Here is a 17,646-nt window from a genome sequence, read left to right on the forward strand (position 1 = left end):
ATTTAAATTCATGGTTTGTTCCATCTTTTGTCCACAGTTTAAAAACGTAGATTTTTGTAAATTTGGGTCCCGGGGAGACACCAAATTACTCTTTTGGGTCTTGAGCTGAAGAAGTTTGGGAACCACTGTTTTAGTGGGTTGATGTGGTTTCCAAATAAAGTAAGTTAGTGTATTACAGTGCTCATAACACTGACCTGGTCCAGTGGCCCTAAAGAGACCTTGCGTACATTATTAGAGATGTGTTCCCAGGAGGAGCCCTGAGGGTAGCTGGGGGTCACACCCTGCCGGTACCACAGGTTACCTGGACATGAAATCCAAAACAGAAATATCAGATATCTATTTGTTAAAATCAATGTTTGTATAAAAGGTAAGCTCTAAATACAATCGCGTTACCATTTTCATCTACAGTGTAGACTGATGTCCTCCCGACTGACACCTGCTTCAGCTTCTGTTTGGCTGGGGAAGGGATGTGGTACCAACAGTCTCCTGCAGAGGGAGACACGACACAGAATACTGGATGAGTGAAGATCATCTTTATTTGCAGCATTAGAGGTTGACAAGTTTTGTTTCCTTAAAGTTGCTCTAAGCGATGGCACGCGTGTTTTAGGCTACAACATTTGTTGGCACACGCAGCAAACATCTCCTCACTATCCGCGAGCTGCCTGTCCCCAGAACACACTGTAAAAAAATGCGCTCTCTGTAGAAAGCCCAGGGTCTACAAACGGCAACAAAAACAGCCTGCACCACGAAGCATACACAAACAGTGTTCCAGCGTTCCAGCCAATAACAGACAAGAAGGATTTGGGGGTGGGGGTGGGGGGGTTAGTGTGAAGAAGCACAGAAGGGAGGGGACGGGATGAGGAGGAGGGAGGGGCGAACTAGTCTTGTTTTGTTTGAAAATACTTTGAACGTCAACAAGAAGTAATGTCACCAGACATCACTTAGAGCACCTTTACCTCTGACTATTTTTAAGTGAATCTAATGTGCTCTGGAACCTCTAAGGGATTCTCAGAGTTAGTGTGGGGGGCTAAGAAATTATTGAAGTTTTCTTGATTTTCTTTTTCTCAAAAATTAAAATGTTTGAAATGAACATTAACATGAATTCAACATATTATTTAGCAAAGATAATTCGGCCTATAAGTAAGAATAATTTGAATTCTTTACACAACATTTGATGAACGGTGGCCTATAGGTCGCCTCTAACGTAGCCATCCACAGATACAGTTAGGTTTAAGAATTCACTGTGCCACATGTATGTTGAACATTAAAACATGATAATTAAATATGTCAACACTTCTAATGTTTAATAGCTTCATATTGTATGCACCATACAAAGCTATCTGTAAAGGCTATAGGCCACCCCACATGCTGTTGTAGTCCCAGTTTAATGTGCTATTATATTCAAAAGTAGTAGGGGTCGCCTGCTCAGTCTCTCTTTCAGCTAAGGGGTCCGTGGCCTAAAAAACATTGAAGACCCCTGTTTTAGATTGAAATCAGACAGCGGCAATGAATGACACTCTCTGGTCTTCCACGCAGAGTATCAGGGTTTCTCCCACTGACCTGCTGGGCTCTGTGGGGAAACCGATCCCCTGTAAAAGGCAGAGCCGTCCTTGGCGATAGCCCAAACCTGGCTGGCTGCTCCGATGGAGATGGACTTGAAAGGCTGGTCAGTCCCCACATGGAGCCACGAGGATCCCTGAAAGAGCAACAAGAGGATGTTAGAACAATTACCTCTCAAGTAATTGTATTTTGTTGCAGCTACACTGGTGGTATCTTTGCATTATCCATTTTAAGCCACTTGTCAACAAGAGTTGGACATAACAGATGTACCGCTGTACTCTAGTAACAAAGTCATGAATGACAACTGAGTCAAAAACGCATCCATTAGGGCTCCATTTGTTGAAAGCAGGACAATGTGGTACTGTTCAGCATAGTTGCAATGAGAACAGGAAAATGGCTACTCACCAAATGGTGTTATTAGGGTGTCTATATTTGTATGAATGTGACTCACAGCAGGTGTCAGTGTGGTAACTCCCAGTCGACAGAGTACGTCTCCCTTGTTGCTGATCGCCCACAGAGGAACCAGGTCCACGCTGCTCTGAGCTGCACACGGCAGAATGGTCACATCACTCAGTGATATAGGCGGAATCTCTTGCCATGGTCCTGTGGTGGTCAGTTTACACTTTCTGTGCGGGAGGAAAACACATTGCTCACAGGTGCCCGTAACTGCAATTTAACCCTAACCTTGATAAAATCTCTTAAAATGCATCTTTAATTACACAAACAACTTTCAAAAAAAAAAAATCTTTTAATGTCAAATTAAATCCCATATGTTCTGGCGCCATTGGTCTTTTAACAGTCAGAATCTTCGAGTTGAGTTTCTTTCCTTTTGCTCACAGTAGGTTTAAAAAGATTGTAGAATTGTACAGATGCTCATTTTATTGTGCCCAACACCTTAACATACTGTATGTCACATCAGTCATAGTCATTTATTACTATTTAGCTTTAAGATCTATTGTAAAAACCTTTTTGTGATTCATTTATTCAAGTATTGCCTACTGATTAATCATTAAATGTATTTCTCACACTGACCAAAGATCAACTCCTGCCAGAACTTCCTCTCTGCTCTGCTAAATCTATATTGAAACTGCTAATGTCAAGTGCACTGGCCGCTCTCAGGCCACTGTGCACCTGCTGAGCAAATACATTGGAGAGACTTATATGACAGTGTTGCTTTTTATAGTACCTGGCCCATCGCCTGCGACGCACAAAGTCCTTTAGCGTTTTATAACCATGATATGACCTGCATGGCGAGATGGGGAAGACAGAATTGCAGAAAAATAGATTCATAAATTAGAGTCCTAACTATTAGGGCAGCGTAGCTTGATAAATTGACACAGCAGGTGGGTTTGAGGAATGGCAAATGAAACCTACGCTGGAAAATCAGCTGCATATTGCCAGCCTTCTCTGTCTGCCCCCCCGGACACACTGTAGTCAATAGCCCAGTCAGACACCTGAAAACAAAACAAAAATGGGAATTGAAACACCAAACACATCTGTATTTCTGGCTGCACACCTTGTCTGTGAATCAAAACCAAATATTTATAGTTTTGTTTCAGAATGGAAGGACTTTGGTTAATCTGTGCACTACAGGACTGGTTTCAGATCACCACAGGGCATTTCCTAATGCGGGTGTGCCTGTGTGTGTGTGTGTGTGTGTGTGTGTGTGTGTGTGTGTGTGTGTGTGTGTGTGTGTGTGTGTGTATTTACCCATGTCCACTGAGGGGAGGGGGGTTTCATATTTGTTTTTGTGCACTCATGTAGTCCTGATGCATCACTCCACATGTAGCGATCTGTAGGGAGCCCTCTAAATGAAATCAAACACACTTTAAATGAGTCATGAGTGACTGAATACTTCAACTCAAACGTTTAGAAACAACACGGACATGTAGCATAGTATAGTTTAGACAAACTTAGTATTGCTCTGCTTAACTCAAAATTGGGAACCTAATAGTAGTGGTAGTCTAAGAGCGATGTCATTTATATTATGGCATTTGTCACAAATGTCCATGACATGTTAAGTGTAAACAGTAAAAACAGAAATGTGTAGCCACTACAGTTTCATCAGTTGTAAGATTTGATAATCACATTTTTTTTTTACAGACTCCCTGGTGGCTATGTACAAAGAGTCAACCATATTAGCCAAGGAATTTCTGTGTTATTATGCTACCAAAGAAATCAGTGCAAATATGTCACCAACAGTTTCTAATGGCAGATTTATTTCACAGAGGCCAGCTGTGAAGGTGCAAACTTGCCCTCCTTAACTTGGACGTCAGTGTTGCTGGGAGCACTCTACCTGTTGGTGTAGCCGCTGACGGGGTTCCACCTTTGGTTCTCATAGATGTAGACACTCTTGGCATCTACCTGTGTGTAAATGTTATCTGTGCTGCTGGACAGACCTTGGAAGATGCCACCACCATAGCCCCCGGTGTAGACCCAGGCAGTGTGGTCGTAGCCAATCCCCCACACTATACCAACACTGTTGCACTCCACCACACGTAGGTGACCTCCAACCTGCCGCCAGAACCTGCACAAAAGGAAAAAAATGCTTCATAAAGGCTGAGTGGCTAAAAGACAATGTGGAACATATTAGAAAAGAAAAATGTATATATATAGTTTTCACTCTTATTCTTACATCTGGTCGCAGGGTGTGGGGTAAGGCATGGCCTCCAGACTAGGACAGGGCTCACTGACAAAGATGTCACCTTTACAAGTGAGGGACCAGATGGCCTGTTTGGAGGGAGGACCCTGGATCAACCGTGAGTCGCAACACGAGTCACTCAACAACGCCAGCTTGAGACCGGTAGGGAGGTGAATGCAGACAGATGGGGTTGGAAAGGAAAGCAGAGAAAAATGAAGCGTTATTAGAAAAACAGAAAGAAAGCAATACATATAGAATGGTATGTGTGTGCACATCATTTGGGCATCCAGATCACCTACAAGATTGGTATGCACCATTTTGGTTTTCTGGGAGTAAAAAAAGGTTGTGCGGTATTTATACCCAATCATGCATCTCTTGCTCTGTGGCTGCTGCCAATCTGATTGGCCACCTCTGTTTGGTACGCTCGGGAGTGTAGATGGCAAAAGTGTGTTTGGAGTCATTTAGCACGGGAACCAGGATGGTGACCTCATTGATGAAGGCATGCAGGTACTGGAGAGGGACAGCAGAGAAGGTAGAAGAGAAAAAGTAGATAGTAAGTTAGTAAATAGAGGAAGAAAGAAGAAGGAGAGAGAAGCAGTATGAGAGCAAGTAACAGCAGTATTGATTCATTTGAATGACTCATTCCATTGTGTTAACATATACAGAGATTGTTACAATCTGACTTTGACACTATCAGAACTGTTGTCCTCAAGAAGGCTTATGAAACGTTCACGTGTTGTATTGACAGTCTAATCCACACAGCATCAATCTGAAAACACACACACACTTCTTTTTTACCTTCTTCTCCTCATAAAAGTTGTAATAGATGAAGAGGATGCCGTCCTTGTTGCCCTCTGATCCTGAGAACTGCTCCAGGGCAAAATGAACATCTATCCACTTGTGTGGCTTCCAGTCTCTCCACCACTGCATGGTTCCCTTCTTCACCCACACAGACTGTATTGGGAGTAAGCGGCCAGGCAGAGGAGAGAATTAATTAGTGATAAATAAAAGAGGTAAGACGGAAGAAAAATATCCTGAAGATCAAGGATGAAAGTTACTGCTGTTGCGCAGGTCACAACTTTGCTGCAGGTACCTTTTCTATGGCCTGTTCATAATGTCTAAAATTATCTATCTCTCTTTTGGTCCTCTCACTGAGTTGCTCAAAGATTTGTCTTCGCCAGGCTGCCGTCTGGGCTGGGGTGACAGACAGACTCATCGACTGGACTGATTGGACCATTGCTGGAAAGAAAAGAAAGGAAAAATTTATAACTGAAATAAAGAAAAGGAAAGCATATTTACCCTATTTTTTGTACCAAAGGTTTCCTGCAGACATGCAATTAACTGATATCATGCTAGCCTTCATGGGTTGTAGTTTCATATCTCATTTAGCCTCCAACACCTGATTTAACAATCAAATACTAGATAGCTCTCTCATTTAACTCACATGAAGTGTTCATTGAGCAGTTGAACCAGCTGAGTTGGGAGTGACTGTCCACAGAGCAGCCGCCTCCACTGACCCACGCCCACAAAGGGTGCTCATCTGCCCCATACGGGTCCTCCATGGCCAGAGTGTATGTGGCCACTGATGACAAGCTGCAGGTGTCAGCTGAGTCCACCACTGCCCCAGTCTGGACCAGATGGCCCTGCGCCTCCTCTAGATCCACATTACTCCACTGGGGGTCAAGAGGACCTCCAGACTGGCTAGGGGAAATAGCTACACCCACACAGGGGGCTTTGATCTCTTCTTCTCCGGGGAGGGATTCATCCTCCAGAACAGCTGGACCAGCAGCAACGCCCTCTCTTGAGGTCTTTCCTGGGTCTCGGTCAGAGACGAGTTCAGAGATGAAGCTGTCGCTGGTGACTTTGGGGATGCGGGGTTTGGGGGTTTCAATAGGTTGGTCAGAGTGGTCTGTGGGGGCATCAACAAAGGACTCTGGTGAACTGGAGGCCACAAGGAGACTGGTTCCATCGGTAGATCCTTTCTCTGTGTCGGATTCCACATCACTCACTACTGACTGAGCACGCACCTCACCACAGAAGTAACATCCAGCACTGTCACATGGAACGAGAGAATGAGGAACTGAATGACTGAATTCATTTTTGTTTTCCCAGCAAACATTTTAATTTTGACATGATGGCCTACACTGGAAAGGTATGTCTGTATTCTACTTTAACTGCTTACTGCGTCAACCAGTGGTTACTGAACCCTGATTATATCAATTTAAGCACATTTGCAAAATAATAATTATAATCCCGTAATTATAAATGTTTGGTGTGTTATTAAACCTTGAATCTTATATGAGTGTTATCTGTGTGTGGCTCTACAAATGTCAGCGGCCCACTAAAATGTTGACTGAAATCTATCTACATCTGTGTGTGTGTGCGTGTGCGTTTGCGTGTGTGTGCGTGTGCGTGTGCGTGTGCGTGTGCGTGTGCGTATGTGTATGTGTGTGTGTGTGTGTGTGTGTGTGTGTGTCTCTCCACTGAGGCCTCCCCACCTTTGCAGGCTACCTGCACTGGCACTGGAGTGGGATCGGTCTCCGTCTCGGGGGACGGTAATGGCCCTCCAGGTTTTCCCACTCAATTCACTAGAGGTCACACCTTGTCGGAAGTACACCGCCCGATCCTCGGAGCCGATAGCCAACACCTACACAGCGACAATAAATTTGTTGACTTAAATATGTCCACATCCGATGACTTGACACTAAACACCATGGGGCAATGCTAAGGTAACCAGCAGAGAGACAGGTACTTGACATGTTACTTCCTATCAGTTTTACGCAGGGTGGGATGGCATGTGGCTGGAATTTACCTGGTCGTTGAGTCCGACGTTGATCATGATCATTTCTCCCACCATGCTGATCCAGCCGGAGCCACAGGGGTTGTGGGAGTTCACGCCACGTCTAAACCACACCTGGGAAAGCAGCAGAGTGGAGAGAAAAGTCCTCTTTAGCATAACACACATCTGCGTAATCATGTCTGGTTAATACCAAAAGTGGTATATAATATACCTATATAAAATAGGTATGTAAAATGTAGGAATATATAATAATACGTAATAAACAATGAACTAAGATATTGGATAATTTTAACACAAACAAACAAAAATACTTAGTAACTTAGTAATACTTATAACCATTTTTATTCAAAAGTAGCTGGTATATTTTTTGCAGCAGTAATCATCAACCAATCATGTTGTGCATCTTTGAAAACGTTTATTGCAGAATTTTCTTACTTTGTTGTCCTTGGTCAAAGCCCAAACAACATTGTTTCCCACTGCTACATGTGTGGCTCCCACATCCGGACTGGGAGAGTCCACCACCGCCCAGGAGGTACCTGACATGCAAAAATATATATAATCATATTTTTATATTAATATTTGAAAAATAATTACACGCAAACCACATCCTCCTTCAACCAGAAAGCCGGTGCACCTTTTGGGCAGTCCCTGCTGATGCCCTCCCTGACAATGAGCTGCCCCTCCCACAGCACCGCCCAGACCAGATCCCCCGGGCCGCAACTGATCTGGACCACCTCCCCGGGGAGAGGGATTTCCTCCCAAAAAGAGCCCTCAGGATTGTGGTGATAGATTCCCTCTCTGAACCACACCTGGAGAGAAAAGAAAGGGTGAGATCATCAAGCGTGATAGCAGGACAGTAAGTGAGGAGAGAACTATCTGAATCTAGCAATGCAAATACAATTGTTTATCTGACAAGGTTGAGTGTGTGATCTTGCTATGGGAATTAACAAGATCAAAAAATAATTAAACAGACACAAACACTATAGCAAAGTCTGAAAATCCCTTAGATTAGACGAATTACATTTGATGCAGTTAATACCAATTCTATTTTTACAATCACCACAGCCTTTATGAGCTACAGCAAAGGTTCAGCAGTACAGACTGCAAGATATGTTCCAACAGTTAGTTGGGCTCTGTAAACTACGCTGTATTACTGAAATACATAATTCACTGATAATTAGTGCTCTTTCATAGAGACAAAACTAAACTTTAACACCCTTATGTACCCTTTAAAAAACAAGCTGTGAAAGTTCTTGACAAAAAAATAAACAAAAGATTACCATCACCACACCTTCATAAAAAAACACAACCTATTAACCTTTGACAGTTTCCTCTGTTAGAGGTGACTGTTTCTTAGGATTTTTATCAATTTAGGAAGACTACATTTGGTCAATCAGCTTTTTCATTTACAGCAGGAGAAGAGTAGAACTTAATTGCACTTCACATTAGAGATTATGCAAGTCTCAGCAGTTTTATAATTTCCATAAAGACTTGGCTGAAGGCGAATCAACATGGAATTTATATATTTTTGTATACTGATCTATACGTTATGTAATGCTTATTATAAGTTAAGTTTCTATCTATTTTGATAGTATTGTCTATATTGTCTATTTTGTCCTTTTAACTCCCTCACCCAGGGATCACAGATATAAATTAGCTGTATAGCTAACTCTGGTACAGGGCTTGAACTGTGCATGGTCCCTGAAAAATAAACTAATTTAATAAAAATAAAAATAGCAGATTATGTGGCCCAGCATGACCCAGGACAGTAATTGACTGTTTTATTAATACTGTTACATACTTAATTTGTGCAAATTAAAAACTGATCAAAGTACATTGGCATTTACTGTATACAACAGGCTAAGGTGGGTGTTGCATGTGTGTGTGTTTGTGAGCTGTACCTTGCCCTGCAGGGACACAGCCCACATTGACAGCCGGCCCCTGGGCTCCTCGTTGATCTCCCAACCTCCACAACTGATGTCGCTGAAAGGATCTGGTAGAGTTGTCTGCTGTGGGGGGATCTGTCAGCACACACAGGGAGAGGAACACAAGTGAAAACACACACACACACACACACACACACACACAAACACACACACACACCACACCCACACCCACACCCACACACACCTTAGCCCAGGTGTCCATGGCTTTGTACCTCCTGTAACGGAGCCATCGCCTGCGACGGACACAGGAGTTCCACTTCTTGTCTTTGGTGTAGGTGGCAGGAAAGTCAATAGCGTAGGTCCATCCCTGCAGACACAAACATCTCAATCATTAAAACAAGGCAGGAAGTACAAAGGCAGAAACGGATGCTGAAGTAAGGCAACGCATGCAAGAATACAATAACATTACTGTCAAAATACATTTTGACAGCGTGCCTTCTACTAGGTGCACATCCGAAACACTGGCTACAGTACATCTGTGGTTTGACACGGCATACAGTAATGAGTCTCCATGATAGGAGGAGGAGTTGTTGTTGTTCCACATATTTCATGTTTTGGATAGAATGTACAGACTCAGAGTGGGGGATCCAACTGACTGAGTGAGAAGCAACAGATGCACATTTATCTTTACCTTGCTATACAATCCAGTTTTAACTCCCATGCATTTATTTTACATCAAAATGTAGGGAATGTTGTGCCCTTTCTAAAAATGTGCTTCTGTGAGCAAATGGACTTTCACATTAATGGAGTGAGCTTCCAAGTAAAGTGGTGTCCACCAACTGCAACACTGCCTCCTGTAATCCATCAGACAAGAAATACCAGAAGGAGCAGAGAAAGAGGCCCTTTTTGGACAGCTTTTTGTCTTCAAATTTCTTACATAATACAACATAATTGCACAGGATGTTCAGCAGGGTGTCATACCTCTCAAGGTATTAAAGATTAATCAATAGGTGGCCAGGTTGGGTCAGTGGTGGAGCAGGCGCACGTGGACTTTGAGGTTTATGCCTCAATGCAGAAGTCCAGGGTTCAAATCCGACCTGTGATGATTTGCTTTCTAACCTAACTGTCCTGTTAAAAATTAAAGGCGGAAAAGCCCCAAAATAATCTTTAAAAAAAAATTTGCGATAAGAGTGAGTTTTTTTTTTTTAGCCAGAAGCAGGACTGTCAAAAGGTGTGCCACAGCCTCTTCTCTGGGATAACAACGGTTGGTGTTGAGGCCTGAAGTCAGTTTGGAGTCAGTCAGTTGGTCAGTTAGTTCATCATGAAATCATGTTAGCTGAAAAATAACACCTTTTCTCCTTTCTTCCTCTTGTTGTCCTCTCCTTTTCCTCCTCCTGTAGTAGTAGGTGTTGCTCTGATTTATGCAGTGAAGGAGTGGAGGAGGGAGGAGAAGACTGTGTGTTTGACAAGTCAAAAATGTCCATTTTATGATGATGATTATACCTCTGACGTTCGTTCTTTAATTCAAAAACCAAAATTGGTATCATCAAAATAGAGATAAAAATCTGGCGAATGCACTGATGTGGGTTTTATGTGTGTGGTGCCATTTATATGTAACACCGAGCAGGTAACAAACAGGGAACCGTCTGTGCCCTTCCAGATATATTTTGCCGTTTCTATCGGAAATTGGTATAAACAGAGCCAAAAGTTTAGGTCCGGTGGATTCCATAGTTAAATTTTCCTACATTTTCACCAACCATGACGTATGAAGCGTAGCATATGAAACTGTAGGGGAGAGAGCAATTTGTATGGAAGAATTTAGAGGATTGCACTGCAGCTTCAACCTCTGGCTCTCAAAATTCCATCCCCCATACACACACATTGGAATGAATCGGTCTGAGAATTGGACATTACATAAACTGTGATTTTGTAGAAACCATGCTTGACATCAGAATGCCCATTGAGCACATTAAAGGCTAAAGTCTTGTCTTCGGTTTAACATTTTAATTATTCTTCTACATTAAAGTTGTTTTGAGCTATGTTAAGTGATTTCCCAAAGATTTCTCTTAGAAACGTCATACCACACCATTCTGATCATTACACATGTTTTGATGTATTTGTATGCATCTGTTGGCAACGCTTCGTGACTAGTAGCAGGACAAAAATGTGGAGGAAGATGAGGAATAATAAGTATGGAGGATAATAGTCATTGTACTGATTTCTGTTATTGCAGCACATCGGCACACTGAGTAATAATTGGCCACTCACCCCTTTCTCTGTGGGCTCACCCTCAAAGTTTTCATCTGCGTACCAGTCCCCCTCCCACTCCCAACTGTCAGAGGGAATACGGAAGTTGTCCAGAGGTTGGTTTTGCAGACCCGTGATATCACTCCACTGCCAGCGGTCGCTTGGCAACAAGCGGTCTGAGAAACCATCAACAGGATTCCATCGCTGACAGAAAGAAAGAGGTTGCATATTAGAGCACATAAAAGGGTAAAAGTAACTGTTTTCCCCTGGTTTTGTCCCCTAATCCAATCCACATGTATCCCCTTTGAAAACTGTACTGCCAAAAAACACTTTAATTGAGTCACAAGATCAGCCACTGCACAGTAGCCTATTGATATATTAACTAACAGCTGTATGAGAAAAAACCTGATGGTCCAGGACATTTGTAAAAATGAACAGGAAGCAGGTACTTTTTCTACCATTTTATTTCCACATAAAGTATTTCACTGTATGTGGTATTTTGCTTAAAATAGAATTCTGGTTGATTCCAACACGTAGCTCTGCTGTTTGTTCCTCCTGCTAGAGTTAGCACCCAACAGGCTTAAACAGGGCAAGTTTTAAATGTGTTTTTGGCCTTCATTACAAGTGCCTACCCATGTGCAGTGACTCTTCTGAGTGAACACAGTGAATCTCACTGCTGTAGTGCTGTAGTAAAAGAAATGCATGAAAGTTGAGCTAATTCAGCTTTGTTTCGTTCCTGCTATTGCACTTCTGGTTAGACCTAAACTGCATTTTGTAGCCTTGTACCTGTACCTGTGTAATGACAATAAAGTTGAATCTAATCTAATCTAATACTGCAAGGAGAGCTTCGGGCCGTCTACGAACTACAACACCGAAAAGAGATACAAACATATTTTCAGAAATAAGCATATGCTTATTTTTTATAAGTAAACTAAACAGAGCTGAATTAGCACAACTTCCATGAATTTCTTTCACGTCTTCTGCAGTTGGATTCACTGTGTTTACTTGGAAGGAGTCACTTCACATGGGGAGGCACTTTTAATGACATGTTGAACATGTTAAGAGGTTAAAAACATGTTTAAAACTTGTGCTGCTTAAGCCTGTTGGGTGCTGATGATAGCAGGAGGATAACACGGTGTAGGCAGCACCGATTGTTTGTTTTTATTTCTACTGACAGCACTCCAAATTAAAAATCAACAGAGCTATGTGTTGGAATCGACCGGAATTCTCCTTTAAAAACAGGTTCAAAATGCTTCTAATGTGCTTGTGAGGGCACACAGCAGCTGCCAGTGTGCTGGAGCTAGCAACAGAGGAAGTGGGACACAGCTGTATAATGTTACACTTACTTTTTCAGTCAATCATTCACACATGACACAAGTCCAAGGGGAACTCCACATTTTCGATTTCACTCAAGATATTTTGTGCAGACATTAAAGGATAGCCACAAGAAAATATAAATGGTATTTTCTTTTCTTTGTGTATTTCTAACATTGATTTATTCAGCATCTTCTTTTTTTCCCCCTCATTAGAGACATACTTGATTCTCGTAGGTCTCCTCCTGGTAGCGGACTGGCAGGTCCGAAGCGTGGACATTCAGGTAAATGTTGTTGTCACATGCGATGCCCCAGCAGCACTGCTGAGCTGCCGTCACCCGCTTAAACTCCATCTGGGCATCATGGCACTGCTCCCACTGCTGCCCCGCCGTGGACAGGCTGTAGACCCGCCCGTACACATCCACCGCCCATAGCAGGGAGACAGGCATGGTGGGAACCTGGGTGAATGTAGATAATGTAGCTTTAAAGTTACATGTTTTTTCCCCCCAGTGCCAGTATGTCACTTTTTCCCTGTGTCAGTATGCCACTATACATACATATGTTTACAATAAGGTACACCAAAAAGGGTAGTTACTGTTTTTTGAAAGGGTAACAAATGATTAGTTACCCTTTTTCAGAAGGATCTTTTTACTCTCTTTCAAAAGGGTTTTGAAAAAATAAACTACCCATCTGAAAAAGGGTAACTAATCATTCATTACACTTTCAAATCAGTACCCTTTTTGTGTACCTTATTGTAAAGTGTTACTATGTATGTATATATATATATATATATATATATATATATATATATATATATATATATATATATGTATTGTATGTGAGTTTTTTTCTTATATAATTTGGGTAAGCTAAAAGCATGACCACTAAACTAAAGCTAAAAATCTCACTTGCAGAGCTTTAATGGGCACCGTCATGTGTTGAGGTGGCACTCATCCCTTGCTCACTGTGTCTTTTTGGTTTTGTTTACACCACTTCACCGACCCAATTCTACATCCTGGACAAAATCACCACAACATTCAGGCCTGCATGGCGAATGTGAAATGACATTTAATACAGTTTAAACGATGCAGGAGTTGCTAAAAGCTTGCTGTAAGGGGTTTCAATTTCACAACATTGCAGTGATGCTGCTGCTAAAAGGCGTAGCCTATGCGCTACATCTGTCACCTACGTTCAGTATACTGTATATTCAGCTCATAATGATAATAACTAGACAAATAGAAAAAAGTAACGACACGACAGTAACATAAACACATTTCTTTTTTTGTAATATGCGTGACGTTTGTCAACATTACTGTATAACATATGTAGCTGCATAAGAACTCTGCGTGGCAACGACACGAGCTACAAATTAGCCTTACCTTAGCATGACATGTAGCAAAGCTGTCATTTTCCAAACAAACGCACGCTCCTCGTACAGTAAAACCAGGTTTAGCTTTTAACGACAACACTCATCTTGTTTTTGGTTCCAGGCTTACAGGCTTAACGTTAGCCCTCTAGAAATAGCAAATTAACAAGAGTTCAAACACACCAACCTTAAGCTTCCTCTCATTAACCGACAAACGGCGCAGGCGGGGTGTCCTCGCTGTTCATTCCGCGAGTAGAAATGAATGAAAAGCTGTCTAAATCATAATGGGGTACCCTTTGCTATTCACACAATAATATCTCTCCTCGTGAAACAGGAAGTGTTGCTGTTTCTTCATTCCTATTGGCTGTTTCAGCGGCAGCAGGTGTTTGTAGCTCAAATGTTCAACAGGTGGCGCTGTTGGCTTATAAACCGAATAGACTCATGTTCAGCAACGGAAAGGAACATTCGCTCAAATACTACACTGTTTGCAAGGCCTACAATTTTAAGGTAGGGCCTATATTACAGATTTATATTTTCAATTTACATTACTTTATGTTTTTTACGCCACTACTTTATCTAACTACAGTTACTTCTATTTAGCTGATAAAACATGACAAATTAATTTAAAGCCTTGCACAAAAAGTGGTTTTATTAGGCCTGCTGAGATTGGAGCTGTGCTCTTTGCTAGAATTTCCACATGATCACTAATAATAATGTTTATAAAGTTGTAACTTACCCTGCAACAAAACTAAGAGGCGGGCTCCTGAAGGTACTTTTAAGTATTTGCAGGGAAAACGTGTGTCATATCTTCAAGTAGAATTTAAAAAATAATCAGCTAGCGTCCTAACTGTATGTGCTCTAGGTTTGTTTTAAGCTTTTTGTAGAAAGACACATATTGGTGTCAAGAGTGATGCCTTGGGTAAATCAGAGTTGTCATAGTGCTAAATTACAATGTGTGTTGACATGTTGCACTGTTGGATGCAGATTGGTAACTGTGAAATAAAAAGCACAGATTTTGCAGTCTGACTTAACATTGAACTTGTGAACTTGTCTTGCGGAATGCACATGACCCTGACGTAGACATCCCTTCCTTATTTATCGCTTTCACTATCCCTTACAATTTTTAGCCTCCTTTTTTTCCATATTTTTATCATGTGCGTGTGAAAGTTTTCTTTGCATCCTTAACGTGTGTAATCTTAAAACACACGTGCCTAAAACAAACTGCTCTTTTCTCAGTTGATAAAATCTGTTTCTCTTATAGTCTTTTTACTGTTTATTAAATGTCTGTATGGCGATAAGTTTTATAATATTCAACTATGCTTCTAAAATCACAGAATAAGTAAAAACAGGTCATAGATTTTATCCCGGTCTTTTTAAGCAAAACCTAACGACAGGCCGTGATATTTGTGATTATATCAAAGTTAAGGGGCACCAGTTATTAGTTTGTTAGTCTACTACCGTTTTTTTTCTCACATGAATTATACTTGTTGTGCAAAGGAATCAGACGTCATAGTTGTGGTATATATGATTATTATAGCATGGCTACAAACCAATCAGATTGCTTGATTCGAGCTATCCATTTTAAATAATGAAATATACACGTGTGAGGAAGTATCGTTTATCTTAACCGAGAAAAAAAACAATTGAGCAATAATTGTGCAGATTTTTACTTTACCTTGTTTTATTGAGAAACAAAGACTACATTGGTCAACACAGTGGCAAGGCACTCTGAAGAAAGCATGTGTCAACAATAACTATGATGGATTCACTTATGCACACATAAGTGGGTCTATGATGATCTATGAACTGTTTCAGCAGTCAGTTCCTCATCATAGATTAACATTCTCTAAAGCAAATACATGGCAAAAAAAGTCATTTATCTCACAAGACAGTTAATACTTATTTCAAACAATGACCCACTTTAATGTGTCTACCAGTAATGTACAATTTGTGAGAACTGTGCATTGTACACAAAATGTACAGTTAACAACAGTGAAACCATAAGGAGTGAAAATATTCCCTTCAGCAAAAGGTAATTCTGCCCATTTAAAACACATACCAGCAGTCAAATCAAAATCAGATTGGGATCATAAGCACAGTGGCTATCATATTCAAACGGACACCTTCATATTACTAATTCTTTATATGTATATATATCTATAATATCAATAATGATCGTAATATATATATATATATATGTATACATATATATATTAAGTATCACATACAAACTTAAGTTTATATAAATAGCCTTCCTATTATAAACAGTGACATGCTGTTTTGCCTTCACTCAAATGACAAACTTGTTTTCCCAACACATCACTCTCCCTTCATTCTCACATCCTTTGTACATCATAATTCCTCTTAATAAAAGAAAGACAAAATGAATAATAATAAAAACAAGAAACAACTTCTTTTTTGTTGCGAGTCAGGTAGACTGCCTCAGTGCTGGTCTTCTTTGTCATCTTCAATTTCAATTACATCTGGATCTCTTCATTCTGTATTAGAACACTGCACCGACTGCAGAACAAACAAGCCTGGAAGGAGCCTGTCAAAGCATCTCTTTTGCATCTTAAATGGACATTTCACCCCAAAATGACGATTCAGGTTTTATCTCCTTCTTAGCAGTAGAAACTGGATTGGTATTTGCTCAACCCCAACAGCTTTATCCCAGCCTCCTTTTAAAATACTGAACATCTTCAGATAAAAAGCATAAAATGTCTGTAAATTTATGAGAGATTTGGAGAAACTGGAAAGTTGAAGAAAGTAAACTGGTTTAGTTTTTTTACACTTGCATTTTCAATTTCAATTTAAACGTCCTTCCAGAACTTTAGGAGAAGGCTGAGACAAAAGTGTTTGCTGTTTTTCATTATGTCCTGAAGTTTAAAGTTAAGATTTTCGTGAAATCAATCACTCTTGTGCAATTGTATCTCATTGATATCGGAGCATTTTAGGTTAAAATAAGTGCAAACTGCCACTACTTTACGTGAAAAGATTTCAACTGCAACACAGGGTGGCTTTTATTGTGACGCAGCAACAGGAAACAGAATTTCTTAGTCAATTTGATTACAGCTATCAGTGAGTTGGTAATTAGACAAAGTTTAAATTGTCATTTAGGGGTGAATTATTACTTCAACACAAAATGTTTTCTTTGTACTACAAAACCTTTCAGAAATTCTCCATGTGCTGATTATGCAATGCATCCCTGTTGTGGCTAATGTAAAATACACGCTGGCACAGTCAAGCACACTGAAACAGAAATGGATCCCTTTAACAGAGCAGGCTGGTAATGAGAGAGACTCGCATGCAGGCTGGTGGAGATGTCAGGTCGGGGTGATATTCAGTGTGTGTCGCAGGGGTCCCATGTTGCATGAGTCCCCTAAAGGCATGACGGCGGTGCAAATCCTTCTCCTTTGTTAGAGAATTGGCGCTGATCTGTCATTCGTGACCGTTGGTCTCAGCTTGACTGTCGCAAACGGATTCCCTCCTCTGCAGGAAGAACATGGGAACAATGTGGGTGTAACATCTTGAAATTGATCATCATCATCTGGTAAAGTTTGACAACAAACACGTGTGAAAATCTGGGAGTTTCTGTCAGTTGTGTTAGATCACTCACCCTAGAAAGGGAGCCTTTGCAGACCCATTGACTAAAGAAACCTGGTGTCCAAAAAACACAGAAAGAAGACCAGTCAAGATCAAGCGGGCAAAGAGAAATAACACGCAACATTCAACACACACCATCACAGTCACCACAAATCCACATCCTCCCTCCAGCTGTGCAGAAAGTCAGTGTTGTCAGACTGGTTTGTTAAGATTTCTCATCAACAGTTGTC

General features: G+C 41.1%; 2 protein-coding genes across 7 annotated transcripts in view; both read right to left on the minus strand.

Moving 5' to 3' along the window:
- tecpr1a (tectonin beta-propeller repeat containing 1a) overlaps positions 1–14,219 on the minus strand; it is a 16,906-nt gene extending 2,687 nt beyond the window's left edge. Inside the window, exons 1-22 of one of the 3 annotated variants that reach the window (XM_032502261.1) lie at positions 14,001–14,219; positions 12,672–12,905; positions 11,156–11,338; positions 9,132–9,254; positions 8,903–9,022; positions 7,636–7,810; positions 7,437–7,537; positions 7,014–7,115; positions 6,700–6,848; positions 5,646–6,253; positions 5,295–5,440; positions 5,000–5,155; positions 4,562–4,711; positions 4,196–4,353; positions 3,857–4,087; positions 3,271–3,367; positions 2,935–3,014; positions 2,747–2,803; positions 2,012–2,186; positions 1,561–1,696; positions 394–486; positions 195–301 (exon numbers count right to left, since the gene is read on the minus strand). In XM_032502261.1, the coding sequence (XP_032358152.1) occupies positions 195–301; positions 394–486; positions 1,561–1,696; positions 2,012–2,186; positions 2,747–2,803; positions 2,935–3,014; positions 3,271–3,367; positions 3,857–4,087; positions 4,196–4,353; positions 4,562–4,711; positions 5,000–5,155; positions 5,295–5,440; positions 5,646–6,253; positions 6,700–6,848; positions 7,014–7,115; positions 7,437–7,537; positions 7,636–7,810; positions 8,903–9,022; positions 9,132–9,254; positions 11,156–11,338; positions 12,672–12,896 (3,372 nt within the window). In that variant the 5' untranslated portion in view covers positions 12,897–12,905; positions 14,001–14,219. Of the gene's footprint in view, positions 1–194; positions 302–393; positions 487–1,560; positions 1,697–2,011; positions 2,187–2,746; positions 2,804–2,934; positions 3,015–3,270; positions 3,368–3,856; positions 4,088–4,195; positions 4,354–4,561; positions 4,712–4,999; positions 5,156–5,294; positions 5,441–5,645; positions 6,254–6,699; positions 6,849–7,013; positions 7,116–7,436; positions 7,538–7,635; positions 7,811–8,902; positions 9,023–9,131; positions 9,255–11,155; positions 11,339–12,671; positions 12,911–13,997 lie in introns of those variants that run through there. The other 2 variants (XM_032502262.1, XM_032502263.1) reach the window with 2 other exon arrangements.
- A 1,258-nt stretch (positions 14,220–15,477) lies between these two features.
- baiap2l1a (BAR/IMD domain containing adaptor protein 2 like 1a) overlaps positions 15,478–17,646 on the minus strand; it is a 29,936-nt gene continuing 27,767 nt past the window's right edge. For 2 of the 4 annotated variants that reach the window (XM_032502764.1, XM_032502762.1), the window contains exons 13-14: positions 17,430–17,473; positions 15,478–17,302 (exon numbers count right to left, since the gene is read on the minus strand). In XM_032502764.1, the coding sequence (XP_032358655.1) occupies positions 17,230–17,302; positions 17,430–17,473 (117 nt within the window). In that variant the 3' untranslated portion in view covers positions 15,478–17,229. The remainder of the gene's footprint in view (positions 17,303–17,429; positions 17,474–17,646) is intronic. The other 2 variants (XM_032502763.1, XM_032502765.1) reach the window with 1 other exon arrangement.

This window comes from Etheostoma spectabile, chromosome 21, assembly GCF_008692095.1.
Source record: "Etheostoma spectabile isolate EspeVRDwgs_2016 chromosome 21, UIUC_Espe_1.0, whole genome shotgun sequence".
NCBI lineage: Eukaryota > Metazoa > Chordata > Actinopteri > Perciformes > Percidae > Etheostoma > Etheostoma spectabile.